Source organism: Geotrypetes seraphini, chromosome 2 (assembly GCF_902459505.1).
Source record: "Geotrypetes seraphini chromosome 2, aGeoSer1.1, whole genome shotgun sequence".
NCBI classification, from domain to species: domain Eukaryota; kingdom Metazoa; phylum Chordata; class Amphibia; order Gymnophiona; family Dermophiidae; genus Geotrypetes; species Geotrypetes seraphini.
Genome location: NC_047085.1, coordinates 228,475,493 through 228,500,705, shown reverse-complemented (window position 1 = coordinate 228,500,705; position 25,213 = coordinate 228,475,493). Strand labels below are relative to the sequence as shown.

Genomic DNA, 25,213 nt, shown 5'->3' with positions numbered 1-25,213 from the left:
AAATTATGTCTGAATTGTCATGACATCAGAAGTACATAAGGAGTAGTTGCAGGTGATGCTTGGGACAGTTCTGATTGTGTTAGTTTGGTTTTATGTGTTTTTTGAATAGAAGGGTTTTTATTTCTTTTTTGAAGGTTTTGTAGTTTGTGGTCGAGGTCAATAGGTTGTAGAGTTGGGGGTCGAGTGTTAGGAGGTTGTCGAACAGTTTTTTTTCTTTTGACGATTGTGGTTGGAGGGTGTGTGAATGGTGCATGAGTTCTCCTATGTCTGGTTGAAGTGGATTTAATTATTTAGCTGAAGAAATTAGTAAACCCCCCCCCATTCCACACACATTAATTCTCTTCCATTTTTGTTCCCATTCTAAAAAACACTGATAAGTTCCCAGAAAAAAAATACATTAAAATAAGAAGTGAAAACAAAGGCCCCTACAGATGAGAACATAACATAAGAATAGCCTAACTGGGTCAGACCAATGGTCCATCATGCCCAGTAGCCCATTCTCATGGTAACCAATCCAGGTCACTAGTAGCTGGTCAAAATCCAAAGAGTAGCAACATTCCATGTTACCGATCCAGGGCAAGCAGACATTTCCCCCATGTCTTAATAACAGACTATGGACTTTTCCTCCAGAAATTTGTCCAAACCTTTCTTAAAATGCTATCTGCTTTTATCATAATTTCAGGCCACTTCATTTTTAAGCTTAGATCTTTCCTTCCAAACAGAGACCTTGCTAGATGTCAAATACTGAAAGAATAAGGTAACTTCACAAGGACTTAGCTGTGCAGGAAATGTGAATCTCCTCATACACCCACCATATAGTGCAAAAATGTGCAAAATGTTTTTTTTCTTTCGATCACTACATAGCCTAATGCCACACAAGCAGCGCTGTTACAAACATATTCTGAAGGTCAATGCTAAGGTTAACAAAGTTTCTTTCCTTGGACCACAAGGAGATACTGACAAACCACTGGAAGAGATCCCAAAACAACTACCCAGGCACAACATCCAAAGACCCACTCAGAGTGTGAACCAGTTGAGTGGAGTGGACTAACTGGGGGGTGGAAATGGGCCCGGAGTTTGCTCAGCAGAATTTTCCAGACCACCTCTTCCTCTCAACACATTGACACGCTGCCGCCACCACCACCACCATTAGGAACACCTCACCGGGTAGGCCAGCAATGCTTATAAACTTTATAAAACACATTATTATATTTTCTTATAAAGCACATATTTTAACTGAACTCTCTGACATCCTCAACCTTGCCATTCACAAAAATAGAAGGAAGAAAAGTTTCCGTTTCCTGCTGTCTCATGTCCCCGGCCTATACAATATTTTTCTTCTGCAGACCCTTCAAAAGTCTGACCAAATCCTCGTTTCACTTGCATTATAAAGTACTGAGGATGCCATCTCTCTCCAATCCCAGGTCCTAAAGTCTAAGACAGTAGCGCAAACTAGTGCTGCCCGATTCAAGAAAAAAAAAAAAATTTCGATTCGATTCAGCCTATTGAAGTGGTTTTTTGATTCAACTTTCCTGCCCAATTGGGTGTTTGGTTTTTTTTTGGTTTTTTTTTTTTTTCAAACATCCTGGTGGGTTTATTTTATAGCTTTTTCACCCCCCTTTGGCTTCTTCTAACCACACTGGCGCTGTGGTGTAAATAAAATAAAGAAACAAAAAGGACTTTTCCTCTCTGTTAAATCCTAGCTCACGTTTGCGGTCTAACACCAGCTCTGGCAGGATACACATTTGAAATCTGACATATTGTAATCACAAAACAGAAAATAAAATTAGTTTTTCTACCTTTTGTTGTCTGGTTATTTTTCAAATCTTGTTGGTCCAAGGCTCTGGTTGTCTTTTGATAACTTGCTTGCCAGGGTCTCCTTCTTCCTTCTTTCTGCATGCTAACCATCCATCTGCCATCTCTGTCCTCCCTGTTTCCCTTCCCTCCACAGGAGGTCTGGCATCTATCCTTTTTTCGTCTCCCTTCACAGATCCTTCTTTTCTTAACTACCCCTTTATCCAGCATCTCTCCCTCCTTCCCCACCATCCCAGGGTCCACCATCTCTCCCTTTCTTTTCCCAACTACCCTCCTATCCAGTATCTCTATCCCCCCTCCACTCCATCCCTTGTGTCCAACTTCTCTCCCTTTCTGTTCCTTCCCTCTCTAAAAACCATGGTCCATCATCTCTCTCCCTCTTCTCTATTTTCAGACCCAATATTTTTTCCCACCCAAAGTCCGGCATATGTGCGTCTCTTTGAACCCCCCCCATTCCCTCCGTGTATTTCTACACCAGGGCCCCCCTCCCTTAAGGCCTGTCCCCCCTTAAAGGTCTGCATCCCACCCCTGAAGGCCTGCACTCCCCCCCCCCGAAGGCCTGCACCCCCCTTGAAGGCCTGTCCCTCCCTTGAAAGCCTGCCTGCCTGTCCCCCCCCCTTGAAGGCCTGTCCCCCCTTTGAAGGCCTGCCTGTCCCCCCTTGAAGGCCTGCCTGCCTGTCTGTCACCCACCCCCCTTCCCCTTGAAGGCCTGCCTGCCTGCCTGCCTGCCCCACCCCGAAGGACCACTTGCCCCCTGGCATCCCTGCACCACCTATGAAGCAGCCCGCAGCGAGATCGAGATGTCAGTGATCCCTGTGCTGCTTCGGAGCTGCTTCCTCCGCCGCGGTCCTGCCCCTCCTCTGACGTCAGAGGAGGGGCGGGACCGCGGCGCAGGAAGCAGCTAAGGGATCGCTGACATCGCGATCCCGCTGCGGTCTGCTTCATAGGTGGTGCAGGGAGGCCAGGGAGGCGAGCGGTCCTTCGGGGGTGGGGGGGGACTGAACAGCAAGGCCGGGAGCACCCTCTCAGGGTTTGCACCCGGGGCGGATTTCCCCCCCCCTTAGTATGCTACTGGTGTGACATCTTCGGGGCTCATCAGAGTTCAGGGCCTCGGAGTGTCTTTCCACCCCCCGCTGGTCTCGCTTGCCCTACGTAGATTAGGGAGGGGGGGAGTTTGGTTGCTGTTATTCTAAATCCGTCTATGCTTGTTCTATCTACTATAATAAAACCCTAAGCGCGCATACGCACTCCTATCTGCGTGTTCCGTGATCCGTATGTCTGTGGTGGCAAAAGTGCGCATGTGTGCTTAGGGTTCTATTACCTTGGGAGAAAAAACAGCACCACACTCGCGGAACCCCAAGGATGTTCTGAGCAAAGTTATTTTTAAGTTCTAAGCCGCGGTGGTGGCTCCTCTCACGAGAAGTCTTCCGACGCAGGCGGAGATTGTGAAATAGCCGCGGCAGCAACTTTAAACTTAAAAATACCTCTGGCACAGAACTAAACGGTCGGCGAAAGAACGTCAGACATTGCACACGATCCCGGCTACTTCTCACACACACTAGCGGGTAAAACAGCTTCCCACACACCTGAGCAACCTCTAAGCACGGGCCACCCTGCTCTTCAGCTCTTCCAGGCAGCGGCAGACCTATCTACAGCCAGGAAGTACTGTAAGGCCCTCTGCTGCTCTTCTGTCTGCCCTCATCTTTTAAATAGCCAGATGCTGGACAGGGGAATCAGGTAAGGGGTGCTGCAGTACAGGGGGAGCAGGGAAGAGGTGCTGCTGGGCAGGGGGGGAGGAAACAGGAAGGAAGGCCTACTGCTGGACAGGGGGAGCAGGGAAGAGGTGCTGCTGGGCAGGGGGATGTAACAGGAAGGGAGGCCTACTGCTGTACAGGGGGAGCAGGGAAGAGGTGCTGCTGGACAGGGGGGAGGTAACAGGAAGGGAGGCCTACTGCTGGACACGGGGATCAGGGAACAGGTGCTGCTGGGCAGGGGGAAGGGAAAACGAAGGGAAAAGGGCTGCTGCTGAACAGGGGGAGCAGTGAAGGGGTGCTGCTGGACAGGGGGGAGGTAAAAGGAAGGGAGAAGGGCTGCTTCTGGACAGGGGGAGCAGGGAAGAGGTGCTGCTGGACAGGGGGGAGGTAAAACGAAGAGAGAAGGGCTGCTGCTGGACAGGGGGAGAAAAGAGAGACAGAAAGAAAGACAGACAGCAGGAGGGAGAGAGACAGAAAGACAGACAGAAAGCAGCCAAGGAGAGAGAGAAAAAAAAAGACAAAGACACACATCTATTCTAGCACCCGTTAATGTAACGGGCTTAAAGACTAGTGATTGTATATGATGCATCTTTGTTGGTATTGAGCACCCATGGGGTGCTATGCTGTTGTATTTGTTGTTGCTAGCATCAATAAAAATTGTTTGAAGCTAAATAAATGTAAACTTCTGAGTAGTCCACATTAGGGAGAGAAACAATTCACATCCATTTGGAATGGAAATTAAAGAATTAAAAAATAACAGAAATCAAATTAGTAGCTCGTCTACATTTTAAATCAGACCAGTAAATTGGAGTCAATTGGAACTCTGCATTGTCACTCCATTCCCTTCCAGGAAAAACTGCAATTGGGAAGGTTCATAAAAAACATAAGTATTCTGATCCAAGTAAATTACGCATTTAAAAGGATAACGCAATTGAAATTTTGCCCCACAGATTTAACATTTTCTTTCAATCTATATAACTTTCTTAATGGTTGTCATGTATATTAAAAAACAGCCACCTTAGATATTCTAATTATGAATCATTTAATGAACTCAACAGTGCAGCTGTGTATGAAAGTTGACACACAGCTGCACTGCTGAGGTCATTAAATGATTCATAATTAGAATATCTAAGGTGGCTGTTTTTTTATATTGTTTGATCGGAAACCTTAGAAGAATACATTTTATCTTGTGCCTAATATATTTGTCATGTATATTGCCAGTACCTACAGCTGTGGGGCAGTGGCGCCATCTTGTTAAACTGTAAAATCCATCTTTTGAAATCTGACAGGTTACATTTTATTATCCTTTGCAAAACAACAGCTCCTGTCAACCTTCCCCTCTCTCCTCCAGGTGAAGCACACACAGACTGACACACATGCCGATGGAAAGAATGCCATGAACTCTGCTCGACCTGCTTTTCTCACTTGCTTAAAACAAAAGGAATTGACCCCAAAATATCCACAAAGAAGAAAATCCAGAGAAAACAAACAAACAAAAAAAACAACTCTGTGGAGTGACAATGTTCCTAAATGGACTTTATTTGAAAGTGTCAAAGTTCCAAAGGTACACTGAAATCATCCACATAAAACAATTCCATCCACATAAAAATAAATCATCCACATAAGAGTCTTAAAGGATCTAGTCCGCTAGGGATACAGGACCCAACACGGTCCGCGTTTCGACAAAAAGTTTTCTTCAGGGGTCCCTGGGGGTCTTATAAAGGAGAGTACGTGGGAAACAATTGTGTGGTGAGCCGGAAGTGAGACACTGCTTGCATTTGTTTTTGTTTTTTTTTTTGGGGGGGGGTTTGTTTTGTTTTCTCACTTGCTTTACATTTTACGACTTCAGTTTGTCTTTATTTTCAGCACAGCAGTGGGGATGTGACGTCAAGGTGATATTTCTACCACTTCCTCTGGAAAAACATACTATCCAGGTGGAGGACACATGACAGATGTAATGAAAGCAATCAATAGTGAGATTTTAATGCATCCCTAATCATACTCCTATCGTAATAACATACTTGATGTTGCTCTGTACACAACTTTATGGCACCAACTCTCACCCCAGGATGGGCAGCAGCAATTGGTGTAACTCAGGGGTAGGCAACTTGAGTCCTTGAGGGCTGCAACTCAGTCAGGTTTTCAGGATTTCCCCAATGATTACGCATGAGATCTATTGACAGTACATGCACTACACTTCTCCCTCCATATTTGTGGTTTCTGCACTCGTGATTTTGCTTATTGCAGTTTTTAGCATGCTGGCTCCTCCCCCCAAATGATATCATCCATGAGTACGGGGGCAGCATGAGGCAGAGAAAGAGCGCAAGGGAAAGGGCTGGAATAATTACCAAGCGCACAAAGACAGAGAGCTGAACTGGGGGACAGGGAACGGGTGGGGAGCCTTCCACTTACCTGGTTCTCATGCAGCAGCAGCTCCTACTCTCCTAAAAGCCAGGCATGGTGCAAGCAGGCGGAGAGGACCCGGAGCTTGGCGCTGCCGCCTCATTGTCCATCTCAGTTTGCGCAGGCTAGAGGCAATGCCAGAAATGAGAGGGGGGAGGGAGCTGAGCCGGAGCTCAAGCTAGGAGCACGCGCCGCCGTCTGAAAGGATGGGCAGGCGAGACCGAGCCCAGCGTGCAAGCATGGAGCTAGAAAGGAGGGAGTGGGTGGGTTCTGTGCGCATTTGGTCCTGCTCCAGAGCCCTGGACTTTTTGGCACGGCCAGTTGTTGGGGAAGTTATTCACAGTTTCATCATATTCCCGAGAGTTTTTAAATAGAAAACCGCAAATAACTTATGAAAAAGTTATTCGCGGGTCTGTTCATCTCCAATCACCGCGAATACAGAGTATTCAAACAGATCTCATGCATATTCATTGGGGAAATCGTTACTGGCCTTCAAGGACCGAGGTTGCCCACCCCTCTCTCTTCTGTGACAATGTCTCGCAGACTTTACGAACCGTGGCACACTAAACTGGCGGCAACAGCTCGAGGGCACCCGGAAATGCACAGATGTTGCCACGATGACATCATGTGCATGTGTGACATCATCATGTCAATGTCCACAGAGCGGCCCTGCTGACCCCGGCACTTCTCTCCACTGCGGCCCGCCCCAGCAGAAACAAGAAGTTGTCAGAGAGGGTGGGCCGCAGTGGAGAGAAGCGCCATGGTCAGCAGGGATGCTCTGTGAATCACTGCTGTCACTAACAAATCTAAAGGTAGATGTGGCAGGGGTGGGGGAAGAAAAAAAAAAGCCAATTGGGGAAGAAGGTGAAAAGATTAGATGCTAGGAAGGGGAGTGACAGAGAGATCCAACCAGCAGGAAGGCCGGCCGACAGCAAGTATGATATTAGACTTTGGGACAGTGGCGTACCAAGGGGTGGGTGAGTGGCCCATTCTGGGTGCATCCCATATAGGGGTGCTCTGAGGGCCAGCATTGTGATCTTCTTCCAGCAGTGGCAGTGTTCACAATTTGCTGTTCTGCTGGAATTGGGCCTTCCTTTCTGCCAGGTCCCACCTGGCAGAGAGGAAATCCCGAATCCAGCAAAAGCTGTGAGTTGTGAAGGCTGACTGCCAAAGGAGGGGTGTGTGTGTGTGACAGAGAGGGAAGGCGAGGGGAGAGAGAGAGAAATGCTGTACCCTATTAGGGAGGGAGATGGAGGGAGGGAAGGAGAAGGAAGACTAGGGAAGGGAGAGAGGAAAGAGAGATGCCAGACAATGAGGAAGGGAGGGGAAGGAAGAAAAGAAAGGAGATACCAGACCATGGAGGAGGAGAGAGAGATGCCAGGGCATGGGGGAGGGGACAGAGATGCCAGACCAAGGGAAAGGAAGGAGAGATGCCACATAATGGATGGGGAGGGAGAGATGGAAGAGAAGGAGAGGAGATGCCAGGACATGGTGGGAGGGGAGGAGAAAGAGATGCCCGATTATGGGGTGGAATGGGAAGGAAAGAAAAGAAGAGAGTGATACCAGAGGATACCAGGAGTGGAGAAAGAGAGAAAAATGGAGAGGGGGTGAAGCTGATTGTGTGGGGAGGGAAGGGAAGAAGATAGAGATGCCAGATTATGGGGTGGAATGGGAAGGAAGGAAAGGAGAAGAGAGTGGAGACAGAGAGAAAAATAGAGAGGGGGTGAAGCTGAAATGAATCATGTACAAAGGAGAGAAGGGGCACAGGATTGATAGACAGTTTATGAGTCATAGAGAGAGGGAAGATGCCATATGGAAGAGAGAGAGCAGACTGTGGATGGAAAGGGCAGAGAGAGGGGGCAGAGAATGGAGGGGGCAGAGAGAGGGTGGACAATGGATGGAAGGGGCAGAGAGAGGGCAGACAGTGGATAGAAGGAGCAGAGAGAGAGAGGACAGACAGTGGATGGAAGGAGCAGAGAGAGAGGGCAGACAGTGGATGGAAGGTAGAGAATGAAACGGAGACCGTTTACCGCGGTAAACCGCAGGTCACCGCAGTACATCCGCAGGAATGGAGACATTTGCAACTGGTTTACCGCAGGAATGGGGAAAAGACATTTCACCGCCCCGCAGGAATGGGGACAAGACCTTTTACCGCCCCATGGGAGCGGTGAAAAGTCTTACTCCTGTGGTAAAAAAATTGCGTCTATGTCAGACTCGGCATCTTCTCCCCAGCTCCTCTTGCGTCTATTTTACCTTTAGAAACCAGCCATGCCACGATGAAGACAGAAGGAACCTAAAACCAAAGCCTGAGACCAATGTAATTTGAAGAATACAATTACCAGACAACAAAAAGAAAAGAAATGTTTATTTTATAGTTTGCGATTAGAATATTTCAGATTTGAAATATGTATCCTGCTAAAGCTGGTATTAGACATAACTGGGGACTGCAAAGTCCAGGCTGAGCTTCTTTAGCTTCCAGCTGGCTTAGGGCTCTCTCTCTGACCAGGGGGCAGATGCCCTAGTTGCACTCCCCTAACAATATTCTTGCCATGTGTGACTAAAGTATTCTGTTAGCTTGATTCTTCTATGTAGCATTCTGTAGTAATTTGGTTTGTTCAGTTTTCACAATAGTGAAGGGGATATTTGTGAAAGGGAGGGGAGATGGGTTTTGTTGAACCTTGCTCTGTTTTATTTGTGTTTATAAGATAACAATTGTCAGAGGAGAAGCTTCCGCCCACACACACGCCACTGCAGGGCAGCACAGGCAGGCTTTGCTGGCATCAGTTTCTTTTCTAAAAGGCTGCGAAGGGGGAGGGAGGGAGATAGATTTGGCTGGAGGGAGGGAGGGAGGGAGGGAAGGGGACCGCGCACCTTTCCTCCCTTAAGTTTCTTTATGGCATGAAGGTAAGGGGGAGGGAGATTCTTAGGCTGCTGAAGGGCGGTGAGGTGGCGAGAGGGAAGGGTGGATGCTGCGGGAACGGGGTGGTGAAGGGGACGGGGCGGTGAAGGGGCAGCAGGGATGGGGCGGTGAAAGGGATGGTGGTCCAGTGATGGGGCAGTGACGGGGACAGATTTTTCCCACCATGTCATTCTCTAATGGAAGGGTCAGAGAGAGGACGCCTCATGCAGCAGGTTGCCTTGAGCAGCCCCTAGTGCCAGTTGTTTACAATATACAGATGTACTGTACTATAGTGCAAGGCAACCCTAGCCAAGAATATAAAATGCCCACGATCAGCCTAGTCTAGTGTAACAGAATTTGTTGGGGTAGTGGCCTAACACAAGCAGCACTTTAATGCCACTCTCATTCTGCTCACGGGCTCATTACATAGCAAAGCAATATCAATTTGCCTCTTTCCCTGTCTCTTTGTTGCAACCCCAAATACTTCTACCTAGAAGCAACACTACGTCATAATCCTCAGATTCGATAGAAAACGTAACAAAGAACAGTGTCTAGGAAAGAGCGATCTTCAGCCTCCATTTCCATTCTATTTACTTCGCGCCATTTCCAACAAAATGGGGAAGGGGGAGGAGCTTGACAATTCGCCAGTCGATCCACGCGACTGTTGTTAATGACCAATCCGGAAAAGAGCCTGCCCCAGCCAGCGCGCCAAACTTACAGGGTGCCTCCCACTGAGAAGGCGTGTCGGAAGCTAGTCGACCAATCAGAAGCGCGGGGGAGGAGAACACCGACGGCTCCCTTCCGTCCTCTTTTGATTTTTGCCGCGAAATCGCAGCGTAGCTCCCGTTCTCCTTCCTCAGTGCGTTTAGTTGTCATTTTCTTCCTCCTCGACTGCGGTGAGCGTCCAGCTATGTCCGGTTTCGATGATCCCGGTGTCTTCTATAGCGACAGCTTTGGTGGGGAGCCGGCAGTAGACGATGGGCAGCAGGTCAAGAAGTCGCAGTTGAAAAAGCGCTTCCGCGAGTTCCTGCGTCAGTATCGGGAGGGCACCGACCGTACCGGCTTCACTTTTAAATACAGGTACGGTTGCGACTGAGGCGTTAAAGCGCTGATCGGAGCAGATGCGATTGTATTCGAATCAGTAAAAGCAATGGTTTGGGGGTGGGGGTGGGGGTGGGGGGGAGTGAAGAGGACGTGTCTGTGCGTGCTCTGGCTCTCCGGGCTTCCTCCCCCAGGGCACCGAGCTTCCACGGACTTTCTTCCCACTCTGGTTTGGGGGGGGGGGGGGCTGAGTGATACTGGCCGGGACTGTAGAAGGGAGAAGTTACCTGGTAGAGGGGATTCCTACACGCCAAAGCTTGAAAAGGCTGGGAAGCAATGCATTCCTCAACGCCCCCTCTAACAGCTGCTATTGATGTTTCACTTCGTGTACTGATGCCCTAAACCAGAGGTCTCAAACTCACAGCCCGGGGACCACATTGCGGCCCGCTAGGTACTATTTTGAGAGTCTCGGTATGTTTATCATAATCACAAAAGTAAAATAAAACAGTTTCTTGATCATATGTTTCTTTAGCTAAAAAATGACAATATTATTATTAAGACCTAGCCAAAAGGAAAGATTTATAAACTATTAAGAGTTTACCTCATGCAAAATTGTCGTTTCTTTAATAAGACATTAACTATTTTTTTCTGAGGCCCTCCAAGTACCTACAGATCCAAAATGTGGCCCTGCAAAGGGTTTGAGTTTGAGACCAGTGCCCTAAACAGTACAACTGTCCAGTGTCTCCAGGAATACAATCAGATAAGAAGAGCCAAGTTCATAACTAGATTGTAAGCTCTTTCGAGCAGGGACTGTCTATTTTAATGTACAGCACTGCATGTACATTACATTACATTAGTGATTTCTATTCCGCCGTTACCTTGCGGTTCAAGGCGGATTACAAAAAGGATCTATCTGGCCATTTCCAGAGGAATTATAGAATAGTTAGGGAGTAGTCAACTTGTTCATAGGGATGAAGTAGTTCTTGTGGCATTAGGTTGTTTTAGAGAGTGGGGAGGCGTTAGGTTGGTTTCGATTGTTGGGTATCAGGGATTTTTTAAATAGTATGGTTTTTATTTCTTTTCTAAATGTTCTGTAATCAGGGGTCGTTATCAGCAAAGTAGAGAGTTGGCGGTCTAATCTCGCTGCTTGTATGGCCAGGAGGCCATTGTACAGTTTTTTCCATTTGACTTCTCTGATTGGGGGGTATGTGAATGGAGCGTGGGTTCTCTTTTGTCTGGTTGAGGTGGTTCGGATTAGACGGTTGTTTAGGTATAGACGGTTGTTTAGGTATATTGGGCTGTTTCCGTTCATGGTTTTAAATAGAAGACAGTAGAACTTGAATTGTATTCTTGCTTGAATTGGTAGCCAGTGTGAGTGGAGATACGCCTCGGTGATGTGGTCATGTTTTCTCAGAGAGTAGATGAGCCTCAGGGCTGTGTTCTGGATTGTGTGCAGTTGTTTAATCATGGTCGCGGGGCAGGGTAGATAGAGAATGTTACAATAGTCTAGTAGACCCAGCATTAGGGCTTGAACTAGGATCCGGAATTGAGTTTTGTCGAAGAATTTTCGCACTTGTCTTAGGTTTCTCATGATTGCAAAGGATTTCTGTATTATTTTGTTGATTTGTGGTTGCATGGTACAGCACCTGTCAATCGTCACAAAAGAAATGATAAGTAGTAATGGCGTAGCGAGGAGGGGGGGGGGGTCCGCCTCAGATACCATCTTGTTGGGGGTGCCAGCACCCACTCCTTTCTGGCCCCTTTCCACTTCTCCCTGTGCTGTGCGTGTGCCTTTTCCCTTCCCTTCCCCTGCACCTTTTTTAACTTTGGCGTGAGCCGCCACCAACTTGCTGCCTGCATCAGCTTCGGTGTTCTCTCTGATGTCATTTCCCTGACCCGTGCCTAGGAAGTGATGTCCGAGCGCTGAAGCTGATGCAGGCAGTAAGTTGGTGGCTGCTCGCACCTAAGTTAAAAAGGTATGGGGAAGGGGGGCATGCGGCAGGGGGATGGGGAAGAGGGTGGAGCTCACCATCACTACGCCACTGATAAGTAGTAGTAGTAGATGAGCACTCCCAATGTTGAACAAGCTCTGTCAGAACACTTTGTATTCAGTGTAATACCCCCAAACATTAAGAAAGGTGGCTCCTATGATATCATACACATGCACCAACATTTCAAAATGATTGGGGGGGGGGGGGGTGTCAGACTGAATGCAAAGATCATAGGGCTCCTGAAATTGTCATCTTTGTTTGATCAGTATTGTCCATAACTACCTTCATTGTAATCTAATCCGGTAGTGATTTTTTTTTTTTACGAGTACTGTATATACTCGAATATAAGTCGACCTGAATATAAGTAGAGACCCCCCTTTTTCCCCCCAAAAAGGAGGAAAAATGGTTAACTCAAATATAAGTCGGACGGCTTAATATTCAAGTGCCTTGTCCTGTCAGGCTCTGCACCCAGCTCCCTTTCTGCCAGGCACTGCACCCAGCACTCTTCCCTCCCTCCCCTGTCAGGCTCTGCACCCAGCTCCCTTTCTGCCAGGCACTGCACCCAGCACTCTTCCCTCCCTCCCCTGTCAGGCATTGCACCCAGTTCTCTTTCTGCCAAGTACTGCACCCAGCACCCTTCCCTCCCTCCCCTGTCAGGCATTGCACCCAGCCCCCTTTCTTCCCTCCCCCATCAGACTCTGCACCCTCCCTACCTTCCAGGTTCTGCAGCCTGCCGCACTCCCTGTCATAGCCTCAGGCTCGTACCTCTACTGATGACTGTCAGTGGAGGTGCAGCGGGCGGGAATGAACTTTCCAAGTTCCTGCCCCGTTGTTAACTGGCTGCCTGTGAGCGTCTTCCGCCGCTGAGAAGAAGCACGAGCAGGAGCGCGATTTTGCGCTGCTGCTCAGTGCTGAGCGGCTTTCTTAATGGTTCCCGCAAATTCTTGCTGGTATCCCTTTTGATGCAACTTCCTCTTTTCACAATGACAGGAAGTTACATCATAAAGAGGGGCTTGACAGAGGGAAGGCCACAGCATCGTTGAACAAGCCTGTGTATGGATTGGTTTGCTCTCCTAGGAAGGATGTGCCAACAGCAGGGAAGGAGGTACATTAATTGCAGGAGCAAGACTTTTTTGCATTCCTGTGGGGTGGTAAAAAGAATCACTCCTGACACCTATGCACAAAATAGGACTTTTACTAAATAAAGAAAAAATAGTCACCTCCTGACCCACTTCCTCGGTACCCTTTCAAAACCTCTTGACCCACTTCCTCTTTTCAGCAGCAAGATCAATACAGTTGACAGTTTCTGATACCTTGGGATAATCCTGGACTCCCAACTATCATTTCTTCCCCAGAGTTCAGCCCTGACAAGGCAAGTTGTTGTTTTTGGGTTTTTTTTCTTTTGCCAGTTCCGCTCAGTCGTCGATTGTCACTCATCATCACCTGTTCAACCATGAAACCTTTCAGGCTCTAATCCTCTTCAAAACTGGAGTACTGCAACACACAGAGCACCCAGATCACATTATAAAAAGACTACAAACTTTCCAAAATGTAGTCATCAGACTTTTTTGTAAAGCTGGTATGTATGACAGTCACAAGTCTTCTAGAATCTCACCTTTGGCTTCCAGTTAAATAGAGGATCACATATAAAATTCTCCTGCTGACTTACAAAGCTTATCAATTTGAGTCCCCAGATTATCTTGCTTGTCTCGCCATCCCTTACAGTCCAATCCAACTGCTTTGCTCCTTGATTGATTTTCACCTAATCCTACCTGGACCATGATGACTAGCAAATCTTGAGTCCACTCATCACTAAGTTTCAAGTTTTATTAGGGTTTTGATTTGAACCCAATATCAAATAATTCAATACGTTTAACAATAGTAATTTTGGGGGGACAAATAACAACCATTTAAACAATAAAAACATACAATCTTATCTATAGTTATTTGAAGACACATAAGGAATACAAGGATAAATTACATTTGTTTAAAATTCTTCTTTACAGGCCCGTCTACTTGAAATATTCTTCCCCCTCTATCTGCAGATCCCCTCCATTAGGAATTATTTATTTATTTGCTCAGTTTTCTATACCGTTTTCCCCAGGGAGGTCAGAACAGTTTACATAAATTTATTCAGATACTCAAGCATTTTCCCCTGTCTGTCCTGGTGGGCTCATATTCCATCTACTGTACCTGGGGCAATGAGGGGATTAAGTGACTTGTCCAGGGTCACAAGGAGCAGTGTGGGTTTGAACACACAACCTCAGGGTGCTGAGGCTGTAGCTTTAACTACTGCATCATACCCTCCCCTTTTTAAGGTGGTCCTCAAGATGTGGCTATTCATGTAAGCCTTCTCACTTAGCTTAGGGATATGGATTTTCACTGCAACCAGAGCTAGAGAATGACAAGCAGACAGGTTCTAAAATCTGCAGGAACATGAAAAACTTTGCCCGGTATACTGTGGAAACAGGAGCAAGTCCTTTTTATTGCTCCGTGGGAGTAGTAAAAAGCCTTCCTCCCGTGGTAAAAAAATATTTGCGCTCAAGTCAGCATCTCTGTGCCTTCTTCCCCAACTTCCCTCTCACCCTATGCCTGTTTTACCTCTAGAAGCTTCAGACACCTTGGAGAGGAAGAATCAAAGGCCTGCTCTGGGCGCTTCCTTCTAGTGCATCCCGGACACTTGCCATTACCTGCGCTTGCAGTGTTCTCTGGGAATTTTAGTTCTTTTTGTACTCATTACAGTAGTTGGCACCATGTAGAACTACAACTTCCAGAGTCCTGTCATGGTGGGGCACATTATACAGGCTGAGTCATGTGGTTATTAACACCCTCTTGGCAGTGAACTGGAAGCGGTGCTGCTGCAGAGAGGGAGGAGTAAAGGGGGGAAATGTTTTGCCTTTATATTTTTGTTTGGGACCGTTTTAATGTAAGGCATGCTATTGTTGGAAGAGAAGTTGTAATTAGAGAATGACACGGGGATAAATTTTCTCATCCCGTCCCCACAAGTTTTTTCGCCATCCCTGTCCCATTCCTGTAAGCTCTGCCCTAACTGCACAAGCCTTGAACACATGATTTTAAAGTGTTTGAGGCTTGTATAGATGAGTACAGAACTTGCAGGATTAGGGCAGGGACAGAAAAAGAGCTTGCTGGGATGGGAAAATGAGTTCCAACGGGGATGGGTAAAAATTTGTCCGCGTGTCATTCTCTAGTTGCAATCATTGTTCTCTGGTTAGTGCTTTTTCAATAAAGATTTTCAAAATAAAAAAAAATCCCAAACTTTGTAACAAAGCACTGGAAAAACATTTGTCATAAGTAGTGAAATTTTTATTGTTAAGTACAGTAACAAGCTACTTTTACTTCATAACTATACAATACTGATGTTATCTGGGTAGCTCTCTGAGTATTGGTCTGAATATCACCAGCATTCACAGTGCTGGTATCTGAATATGGTTCAGTACTGAATATCCAAATACAAAAAGACAACATACTGTTTTTTTCTTTGACATTAAAAAAAAAATATATAAATCTTACTGTTGGCTGAATATTGACCTGTAGGTGTTTTAGGAGCTGGGTCATTTTGCTCTGCTGGTCCTCAGTATCTCTCTTTCATCCCGCAGAGATGAGCTGAAGCGACACTATAACCTGGGTGAGTTCTGGATTGAGGTAGAGATGGAAGACATGGCCAGCTTTGATGAGGATCTGGCGGACATTCTGTACAAGCAGCCTGCTGAACACCTGCAGCTGGTGAGCAAAGGGAATGCTTCGAGGTGGGACAATGGCTGGGGTTTAGTATGGGTTGTGACTTAAGGCATATGACTTCTTAACCAACAGCTGGAGGAAGCAGCGCAGGAAGTGGCAGATGAGGTGACGCGGCCTCGCCCTGCAGGGGAGGAGACCCTCCAGGACATTCAGGTCATGCTGAGGTCAAGTGCCAATCCAGCCAGCATCCGCAGCCTGAAGGTGAGTTAGCGGAGATTGCTCCCTCCACGCTGTCAGACAAGTGGAGAGGAGTGGGAAAGGGGAAGGGAGTTTTACCCTTTCTGAAACTTAATTTTTAAATGAAGGAGACACTGCTGGAATCTGGTGCCAGTAGGTGCAGATTAGTAGAGTACACTGCCAGAAGATGAAGCCCTGACACGGTAATGTTCAGGTGCCACTTGCTGATTTAATTAACCTTTCTGAATAGCAGCATTGTGAACTTTTTTAGGCTTTTGTTGCTAGAATGTGATGGTAGATAAAATTTGAGGTCCATCAATGTGCCTAGAGAACTATCTGCTGGGGTAGGGCCTTCCCTAAATAAAGAAACATGACATCGGATAAAGGCCAAATGGCCCCTCCAGTCTGCCTCCTCTGCCTAAGAAATTCTATGTGCCTGCCCCATGCTTTCTTGAATTCACACTTGTCTACACCACGTCCACCGGGAGACTATTCCATGCCTCGGCCACCCTTTCTGTAAAAAGGTATTTCCTTACATTCCTCTCATACACGGCTGCTTTTTTTTTTTGTTTTGTTTTTTCTGCTTTAGTCTGACCAGATGTCTCGGCTGGTGAAGATACCAGGCATCATCATAGCTGCCACAGCTGTGAGGGCCAAAGCCATCAAGATCTCCCTTCAGTGCCGTGGCTGTCGTAACATCATTAGCAACATCCCTGTGCGGCCGGGGCTAGAGGGCTACGCCATGCCCCGCAAGTGCAACACGTGAGTACTGTAGGATGCTTGACACGATTTATTGTGTTTCTGGCACCCCTGCTATGATGTTGATGGTGAATGCTGCTGCTCTGAAGTTGGCTTTTGAATTACCAAGGTGGTTGTGTATTAGCCAGTTACACTTGCAGGGTTAGTGACTTGATATGCAGATAAGAGGTTATTATCCCTGGAAAGAGATCTGAATAGTGCAGTGGGCCTGGGGAAAAGGGGAGGAGCATTGATATTGCTTTTCCAGACTCTGGCTGCTATGGAATTTCTGATGCAGGGTATGAAAGGAGCACCCCGGAGTCCAGCATATGATGATTGTGTTACTACTTATCTTTGCTGCTGATATTGGTTGATACAACTGCTGTTTGATTATAATCCCTAGGGTCCCTACAAATATTTGTGTGTTGAAGTGACAGGATGTATGTTGGGTGGAATGGATCCATGAACTTCAATATTGCTGTCAACAATCGCTGTCGTATACTTCACAATATCACCTCTTTCATATCTTATCTCAAAGCAGGAAACTGAGACACCTCGTGGTGACATCTACAGGGGCTTGGGGGAGAGCTACACCTCTGAGGGTAGGCAGTAGAAGGCTTTAAATGGTTTGAAGGCATACTAGTGCCACTCCTGCTTAAAGGTGCAGGAGGCAGGAGCCCTGTACAGGAGTGGTAAGAAGCTGCTAGGGGCACAAATGGGTTTAAAAGAAAAGAGCAGACGGTAGCCATATTCTCTGGATATGACTCTTGGCACTGGGAAAGGGTCTTTATTGCACAATGGTGACTCCTAGTAAGTCAAGTTCTGAAGAGTATAAGGATCACTTTCCCCGCCTTCCTACTTCCCTACCACGTGTATCGCACAAAAGCAGCATGAAGTAAGAAATTTGCATTAAAATCAATGCAAGCCAAATAGAAACAAATGTATTCATCACATTTTGCCTCCCCCACACACACTTTGTATTGTGGCTTGCCAATGCAGTGTGTATTATGTGTTAATTTCTTTACCCTAAAGTTGCCGCAGTAATTCATTTTAACCCTCTCAACCTAAAAAGTTTCTCTCCCCTCACGGATGCCCTGTAACCCCCAAATTCACATCTTTATTAGTAGATGAGGAGGCAGGTGTGGGAAGCTCATATCGTACAACCATTGGTATAATCCGCTAAACTTCTTGATAGAACAGAGGAGTCCTCATGCCTTGTCCCATTGTCCTCTTACAGCACAACCCCAGCGCATGCTATGCTGCTTGTGTGACTGGTAGCAGAGGGCCTGTGCATCTTGGTGGTAGAGTAACTCTCTTAGATGGATTTGAATTGGTGCAATTTGTGTTTTCAAGGTTTGTGGAGAGCACATTGTGGTTGGCTTACAATACTGGCTGCTGTGCAGAGGGTGGGGCATTTCCCGTCTCTAAGCAAGATTTATGTTCTTGTACTCCACAGGGATCAGATGGGGCGTCCCAAGTGTCCACTGGATCCCTATTTCATCATCCCGGATAAGTGCAAGTGTGTGGACTTCCAGACGCTGAAGCTCCAGGAGTCGCCGGATGCAGTGCCACATGGGGAGTTACCCCGCCACATGCAGCTATACTGTGATAGGTACCAGCTGGCGTGCAGCCTGGCTTTCCATCTGTATCGTCGGTGAACGTTTGTGCTTGTGATTCTCAAACGGCAGCTTTTAAGCGAGAGCTGGAGCAGGCCTCTTAGTTCCCTTGGCTATCTTGGCCACTTTCCTTCTTGGCACAATTGCTGCCATGTTGAAGTCTAGTGAGTTGCTATTTGACAGTTGGGCATTGCTTTTATTTCCTGGAACCACAACACAATCCCCTCCCCCACCCCCCACACACACACTTGCACTCATAAAAGAAGGAGCTCCCTTCCTGCAGGAGTGGACAGCATACAATCTACTCCTTATTCCCCATGGTTGAGGCACCTGAAAGCTGCTGTTTAATCTAGAAGAAGGTTTGCACTTGGTGAGGTGGCGAACATGCTACAGCACTCGCACAAAGCTGCTGCTGGGGTTCTTTCCACATGTAAGAGAACTAGCTGCAGGTTGAATGATGTCCACCATAATTGAGCTGGCACACCTGCATCAGGGCCCATGCTCAGTAAGAGCAGCAGATGGGACATTGTAATCAATTTCCCTGTCTCTTGTCTGTGTACTTGGGTTTTCATTTACCCTCCACTATATCTGATAACCACAGACCTGAGATGGAAGTCTAGTCTAATCAGAGGCTGCAACAAGTCAGATTGTTTTAGAATATGCATGAGAGATTTACATGCAACAAGTATCTAATATAGGCAGATTTACCTCGTGTATATTCGTTGGCGGTAATCCTGAAAATCTGACTGTCTAGATGTGTTGAGAAGCACTGCTCTAGCCCAGGTTGTCTGGCATTTATGGATGCTGCAGAGTCCCCAGGGGAAGAGGGAGTCCTGTGATTAGGCAACTGTGACACTTGGTGACAGGATTTAGGATCTATGATTGCAGGGTTCTGAAAAGAATACTAGCGCATGGGCTCAATTTGAGGGCCAGTGTTGCAGTGACTGTGCTACATGCAAAGATGGGAAAAAAGAGGCTAGAAATCCATATCCAGTGCATCTCACTATTCCAGATCCCAGCCCCCATACCAGCTGAGCTAAACACACAGAGGATGAAACTGCCAAGCTCCTAAAAATACAAACGCCTTGAGCTTCTCATTTCTGGGCAGGGCTTACCTAAGATAATCTATCTGGAATCCTGTCCATAGTTACAGATGTATAGTGTAATCTCTTGACTTTGCACTTCCTTTTCTGGCAGATATCTCTGTGACAAAGTAGTTCCTGGGAACAGAGTTTCCATCATGGGCATCTACTCTATCAAGAAGATGGGCAAGACATCAAGCAAGGGGCGGGACCGTGTTGGCGTGGGCATTCGGAGTGCCTATGTCCGTGTTGTGGGAATCCAGGTGGACACAGAGGGTGCAGGTGAGGGGTATTGAGTTAACATTTCCTGGAGCTTCTGATTGTGTATAGAGTGAGGCTGGAGTACATAAGACAAAATAAGCATGAGACAGCTGAAATGTAACAAGAAATTTGTGTGTGTGTGTATTTAATCTCTTTTGAGTTCTGTAGTGTTTGACGATACAGGTGGCTAGGCTAATTAGAGTGTTTACTATTAGGGTGTCTGTGAGACTTTGCTGTTTCTGTTTTTCATGACCTGACCAAAAGCCTCCCTCCCATCCCAACCACGGCTCTGCGGATGACATCTTCCTTCTCCTTCTCATTACAGATGACTAACTAAATCCAGTAGATCAGTGGTCTCAAACTCAAACCCTTTGCAGGGCCACATTTTGGATTTGTAGGTACTTGGAGGGCTTTGGAAAAAAAATAGTTAATGTCTTATTAAAGAAATGACAATTTTGCATGAGGTAAAACTCTTTATAGTTTATAAATCTTTCCTTTTGTCTAAGTCTTAATAATAATATTGTCATTTATAGCTAAAGAGACATGATCAAGAAACTGTTTTATTTTACTTTTGTGATTATGATAAACATACTAAGAGCCTCAAAATAGTACCTAGTGGGCCGCATGTGGCTCCCAGGCTGTGAGTTTGAGACCATTGCACTAGATTATTATTGAGTAGATTGAGATCTGTTTGGTTAGTAGTGTGGAGTCCAGTACAATACAATCTCTCAAACCGCAGATCTCTAACTTCTAGGGGGAGAAGCCCCCCCTTTTTCTCCATGAGACAGCTGAGACTCAACTTCACCGTACTAGTACAGATGTTGATTCCGTCGCAGCTTGACTACTGTAAACTGCAACTAATCCAAAATGCAGCAATTAGGTTCACTTTTTTTTTTTACTTTGAAAATAAATCTCCATATATCTCGAACAGTTAAATTGGCTACCCATCACTGCTTGAATAAACAAAACTTACATAATCTTCCACATCCTACATAGAAACTTCACCTTGCCACTTATAAATCTATTCACTGCCTCATGGTCCACCTCGACCAGAAATCTCAGTAAATTGCTGATGAACTATCCCACAACAAAAGGCCTAAAATACAAATGTATTTTCAACATATGTTTACGTACATTGGAACAAAGACATGGAACAACCTTCCAACAGCTATCGAATCTGAACCGAACTACCTCACGTTCCAAAAAAAAAATAAAAAATGAAAGATTTATCTTTTTGACACCAATTTAACACAGAAAATGACCTTTGAACTTTCAAAATGCCTTGCTATCTCAATGATGCTATGCACACTGGCATCCACATGACCTTGGACTACAAGTTACCACCACCACCACCTACCTTGCAGCAGCCCTCTTGCAACAATGCTTGTTTATCTCTTCCTGTTTTGTACCACCGCTCAATCTGTATTGTAATATATCTTCTGTAGCATCTTTATTCTGTAGCATCCTTATACTGTACTAAATTATATCTCCTTAAAATTGTACTGTAAGTCACTATGAACCTACTTAGGCATAGTGTGACCCATAAATCCCAGATTAGATTAGATAATAGGAAGATGAAAATTGAGGGTGCCTGTAAAGTTAGTTTGTGAAATCATGTCATGTAAGAGCGTTTTGTGTTTGACTTCTTGTAGGCCGCAGTGTGCTGGGTGCAGTTACCCCTCAGGAGGAAGAGGAGTTCCGCCGTCTTGCAGCCATGCCCAACATTTATGAGACCCTTGCCAAGAGCATTGCTCCATCTATCTATGGCAGCAGTGACATTAAAAAAGCCATCACCTGCCTGCTTTTCGGGGGTTCCAGGAAGAAGTGAGTGGCTGCCAGCTAGGGAGCTGCCTACCTTGACACAGCTCTGTATATACGGGGGTGGTTTGAAAAGTTTGGTAAAAAAGCAAGTTAAACAACGTAGCCTCCATTGAAGGCTATACACTTATTCAACGAGTTTCCAGTTTCGTATCGTAGGAAAAATAGATTTTGTCACACTACAAAATACTAATTGACAGCATCGATGACTTAATGGACTGTGGCGCCATCTCATGTGAATTTACCAAACTTTTCAAAAGCGCCCTCGTAAGCATTCTATATCATAAAAATTAACACCATGATGTGATCATCTCCTCACTCCAGAAAGGCTCTGTCATGTAAGAATGACATTTCCATGCTCATTGAATTCAAGTAAAAAGGCAAAGGGACGTAGTGTCTTCTGGATAATGATCTGTCTGTACTTCAGTCCATGCCCTGTAATATTTATTTTATTTATTAAAAACTTTTTTTTTATAGCGTTTACAAAATAATAAAACGGTTTACATCAATTAAAACATACATAAGATATGAAGAGACTGAGGGCTAGATGTATAAACATGGTCGGTAAGACTGTGTGGGTTTGCTTCTGTCCAATTTTTGGCCAATTCCAAAAGAGAGATTGATGCACAAACAAGTTTGCATGCAAATGATATAAGCGGAGATTCGTCGTAATCCCTGTTCAATACCACCAATGAATTGTTGTGAGAGTGACTCCCACACATTAGTAGAGCCAGCAGGGGAAGCCCGAATAGCTAAGAGGCAGGGAAGGCCCCAAAGCAGCCTCCTAAGTTTTTTTGGGGACACAGTTATTGTGTGTGTGTGTGTTACCCATGCAAAATATCGCCATAAAACAAAAAATAAATGTGCCAACCCCCTTCTCCCGATCACAGCCATTGACCCCCCCCCCCCCCCCGACAACCATGGGACCATGAACCACCCGACGATGATGGCTGCCCCCATGAGAGACAGAAGGGATGCTCACTTGCTCCTGCCTCAGCAACTCGCAGCAGCAAAAATGGCAGGAGGGATGCCCACTTCTTCCTGCCAACGGAGGATCCCCTGCGCCAGGCGCGCCCCTTCCCCCCCAAAAAAAAAGGCAGGAGGGATGCCCAATTTCACCTGCCACCAGATGCTCCCCCAACCCCCCCTGAACCCTCCCCCATACCTTTGTCAGAAGTTGAGAGCAGGAGGGGAGGCTCAACAGACCAAAATGACGGGCTTTCCCTTCCCTGGTGCATAATGTGATGCATGGGGAGGGGCCTAAGGTATGGGGTGGTTCGGAGGAGCATCCGATGGCAGGAGGAAGTGGGCATTCCTCTTGCATTTTTATGGGAGGGGGAGGGGATGGCGGGGGGAGGAGGTACCTGTTCTGGGGTGGGCTCCATTTGCAGGAGGGAATGGGCATTTCTTCTGCTATTTTCACTGCCAAGGGGGGGGGAGTGGGGGTGTTCACCTGGCTTGAAGGAGTGGGCATCCCTCCTGCCAATTTTTGCTGCTGCAGATTGCTGAGGCAGAAGGGAATGGGCATCCCTCCTGACTCGCACAAGGGTGTCCGTCATCATGTGACAGGGTGGTTGGAAGGAGAGGTGGTTTGGCTCGCCTGGGTTTTTTTTTTTTTTTTTAAATGGGATGGATATTGTGCATATGTAACACATGCACAGCATCTGTGCCCATTTTAAAATAAAAAAAAAGGCATGGTATGTTATAAAATTAATTTCAGGGCCGAACTATCGGTAGGACAGGTAAGTGACTAGTCTTGACCAGTTGCTTTTTTCAGATCACTAAAAGCAATCACTTTTTTTTTTTATGCATCACAAAGCCATGTTAGAGCATCAGTCACTTCTAGTTTATGTGGCATTTCAATATTAATGACCTTATTTGCATGGCTAGATCAGAGAATGAGCAATCCTGCATAAAACCACATGGTAAGCCGTTTTCTGCATCGGGTCGGCAAATCCAGTTGTCGCTAAACCAGTCAAAACCGGTTTAGTGACTATCCTTAGAGGATTGCTGAATTTAGTGTATCTAGCCCTGAGAGACACTATCTTAATGCTATTCTTAAATGATCCCTTGTAATAGAGAATGACAAGGGGAAAAATTTTGTGCCCAAGTCCACCCTGTCCCCATGAGCTCAGTTCCCCGTCCCATCCCTGCAAACCATCTGATCCCATCTGTACAAGCCTCGAATAGTTATGATTTTATATTGAATTAATTTTATTAAAGTATAAAAAGAAAAAATATTCTGTGCAATTGTCATTTTATAAAGGATCAAGGATCAATAAAACCACTGTTCCCCCCCCCTCCACTATCGAGAAAATTGAATAAGCCAAATTATTATAGAATGCTACACAGAAAAATCATGCTAATAGAATACCGCAGTCATACATGACAGGAAAAGTGTTAGGGGAGTGCAACTAGGGCAACTGCCCCTTATTCAGAGAGAGCCCTAAGCCAGCTGGAAGCTAAAGAAGCACAGCCTGGGCTTTGCGGTCCCCAGTTATGTCTAACACCAGCTCTAGCAGGATACATATCTCAAATATGATATACTCTAATCACAAAATAGAAAATAAAATGATTTTTTTCTACCTTTTGTCATTTTATTCTTCAAATCATGTTGGGCGCTGGTCTCTGTTTTCTTTTTTTCTTCTCTTAACTCACTTGCCAGGGTCTCCTGACCTTTTGATATTTCTTCTTTCTCTTTGCTCACTGTCCATCTTCTATCTCTCTGTATGTATTGTTCCCCATGTTCATCATCTCCCTTCTCTGGCTCCTATACATCCCTTTCTAGTATTTCCCCTGTGCCCATCTCCCTGCCTTCATCATATCCCATTCTATGATCCCCTCCCTGTGTACATTATCACTCCTCTATATCCCCCATGTCTAGCCATCTTCTCTCTGTGTCCATATACCACCTCCATGTCTAGCATTACTTCTCTGTGTCCATATATTACCTCCTTGCAGCATTCTCACTGTTTCTATGCTCCCATCCATTCCCACCATCTCCCCTCTTTTTATATATCTCTGTGTCCAGCTTCTCCCCTCTATTACTCCCTTACATCAATATATGTATCACACTCTCTCTTCCCTTCCTCCCTCCGCTATGTTCAATATTTCACACACTCTTTTCCTTCATCCCCTTGGTTCAGCTTTTCTCTTTTCCTTTCCTTCCTTTCCCTTCCTCCCTGCAGGTCCTGCACCTCTATCCCCCTTCCCATGGGTCCAACACCTCTATCCCCTCCCTTCAGCGGCCTAGGTGTGGGTCTGGTAACTCCCTTCCTGTGGGTCCAATACATCTATCCCCTCCCTTCAGTGCCCAGGTGTGGGTCTGGCACCTCTCTTCCTTCCCTCTAGCTCCACTCCACCTACCATATGGGCTCAGCACCTTTCCCTTCCTCCCAATCTCCAGACTAGATCTAGCAACTGTCTCCTTTCCCTTCAGCTCCAGCAGTCCAAGCAACCCCCTCACCTCTTCGCAGGTGCAGCAACAGCCCCCTCCCTCGGGTCCAACAGCCCCTCTCCACTCCTTCCCTTGCTCCCAATCATGGGTCAAAACCGGTAAAAAACCCCAAAACCTGCGACTCCCCTTGGTCGGCCCCTTTGCATCTCCCAGGGCGGGCCTACCAGCCTCTTAGAAGCTTTGTGGAAGAGGAGGCAATATTGCAAGCAGGCCTGCTCCAGGACCTTCTTCCGGCTGAGTCCCTCCTTCTGATGTAACTTTGGTTTCACCCTTTCTATAGTACAGCTCCCCCTCTTGATTCACGGTTTTCGTTTTTTTTTTTTTTCATTTTATAATTTTTTTTTAGCCTTGATTTTTAATTGAGAAACGCTGTCCTGGACATCCCCCAGACCTTACCTGGTG

The 25,213-nt window shown here is 46.3% G+C and overlaps 1 protein-coding gene and 1 long non-coding RNA gene across 3 annotated transcripts in view; one reads left to right on the top strand and one right to left on the bottom strand.

Moving 5' to 3' along the window:
• Positions 1-9,624: 9,624 nt before the first annotated feature.
• Positions 9,625-25,213, top strand: part of MCM5 (minichromosome maintenance complex component 5) — a 36,790-nt gene continuing 21,201 nt past the window's right edge. The window contains exons 1-7 of one of the 2 annotated variants that reach the window (XM_033929443.1): positions 9,625-9,767; positions 15,521-15,647; positions 15,735-15,863; positions 16,429-16,601; positions 18,034-18,189; positions 19,391-19,557; positions 21,189-21,360. In XM_033929443.1, the coding sequence (XP_033785334.1) occupies positions 15,573-15,647; positions 15,735-15,863; positions 16,429-16,601; positions 18,034-18,189; positions 19,391-19,557; positions 21,189-21,360 (872 nt within the window). In that variant the 5' untranslated portion in view covers positions 9,625-9,767; positions 15,521-15,572. The other variant, XM_033929442.1, reaches the window with a different exon arrangement.
• LOC117353480 lies at positions 13,083-14,589 on the bottom strand. The gene is made up of 2 exons (XR_004537953.1): positions 14,505-14,589; positions 13,083-13,397 (listed from the first exon to the last, which is right to left on the bottom strand). It is a non-coding gene; the product is annotated as an uncharacterized LOC117353480 (long non-coding RNA).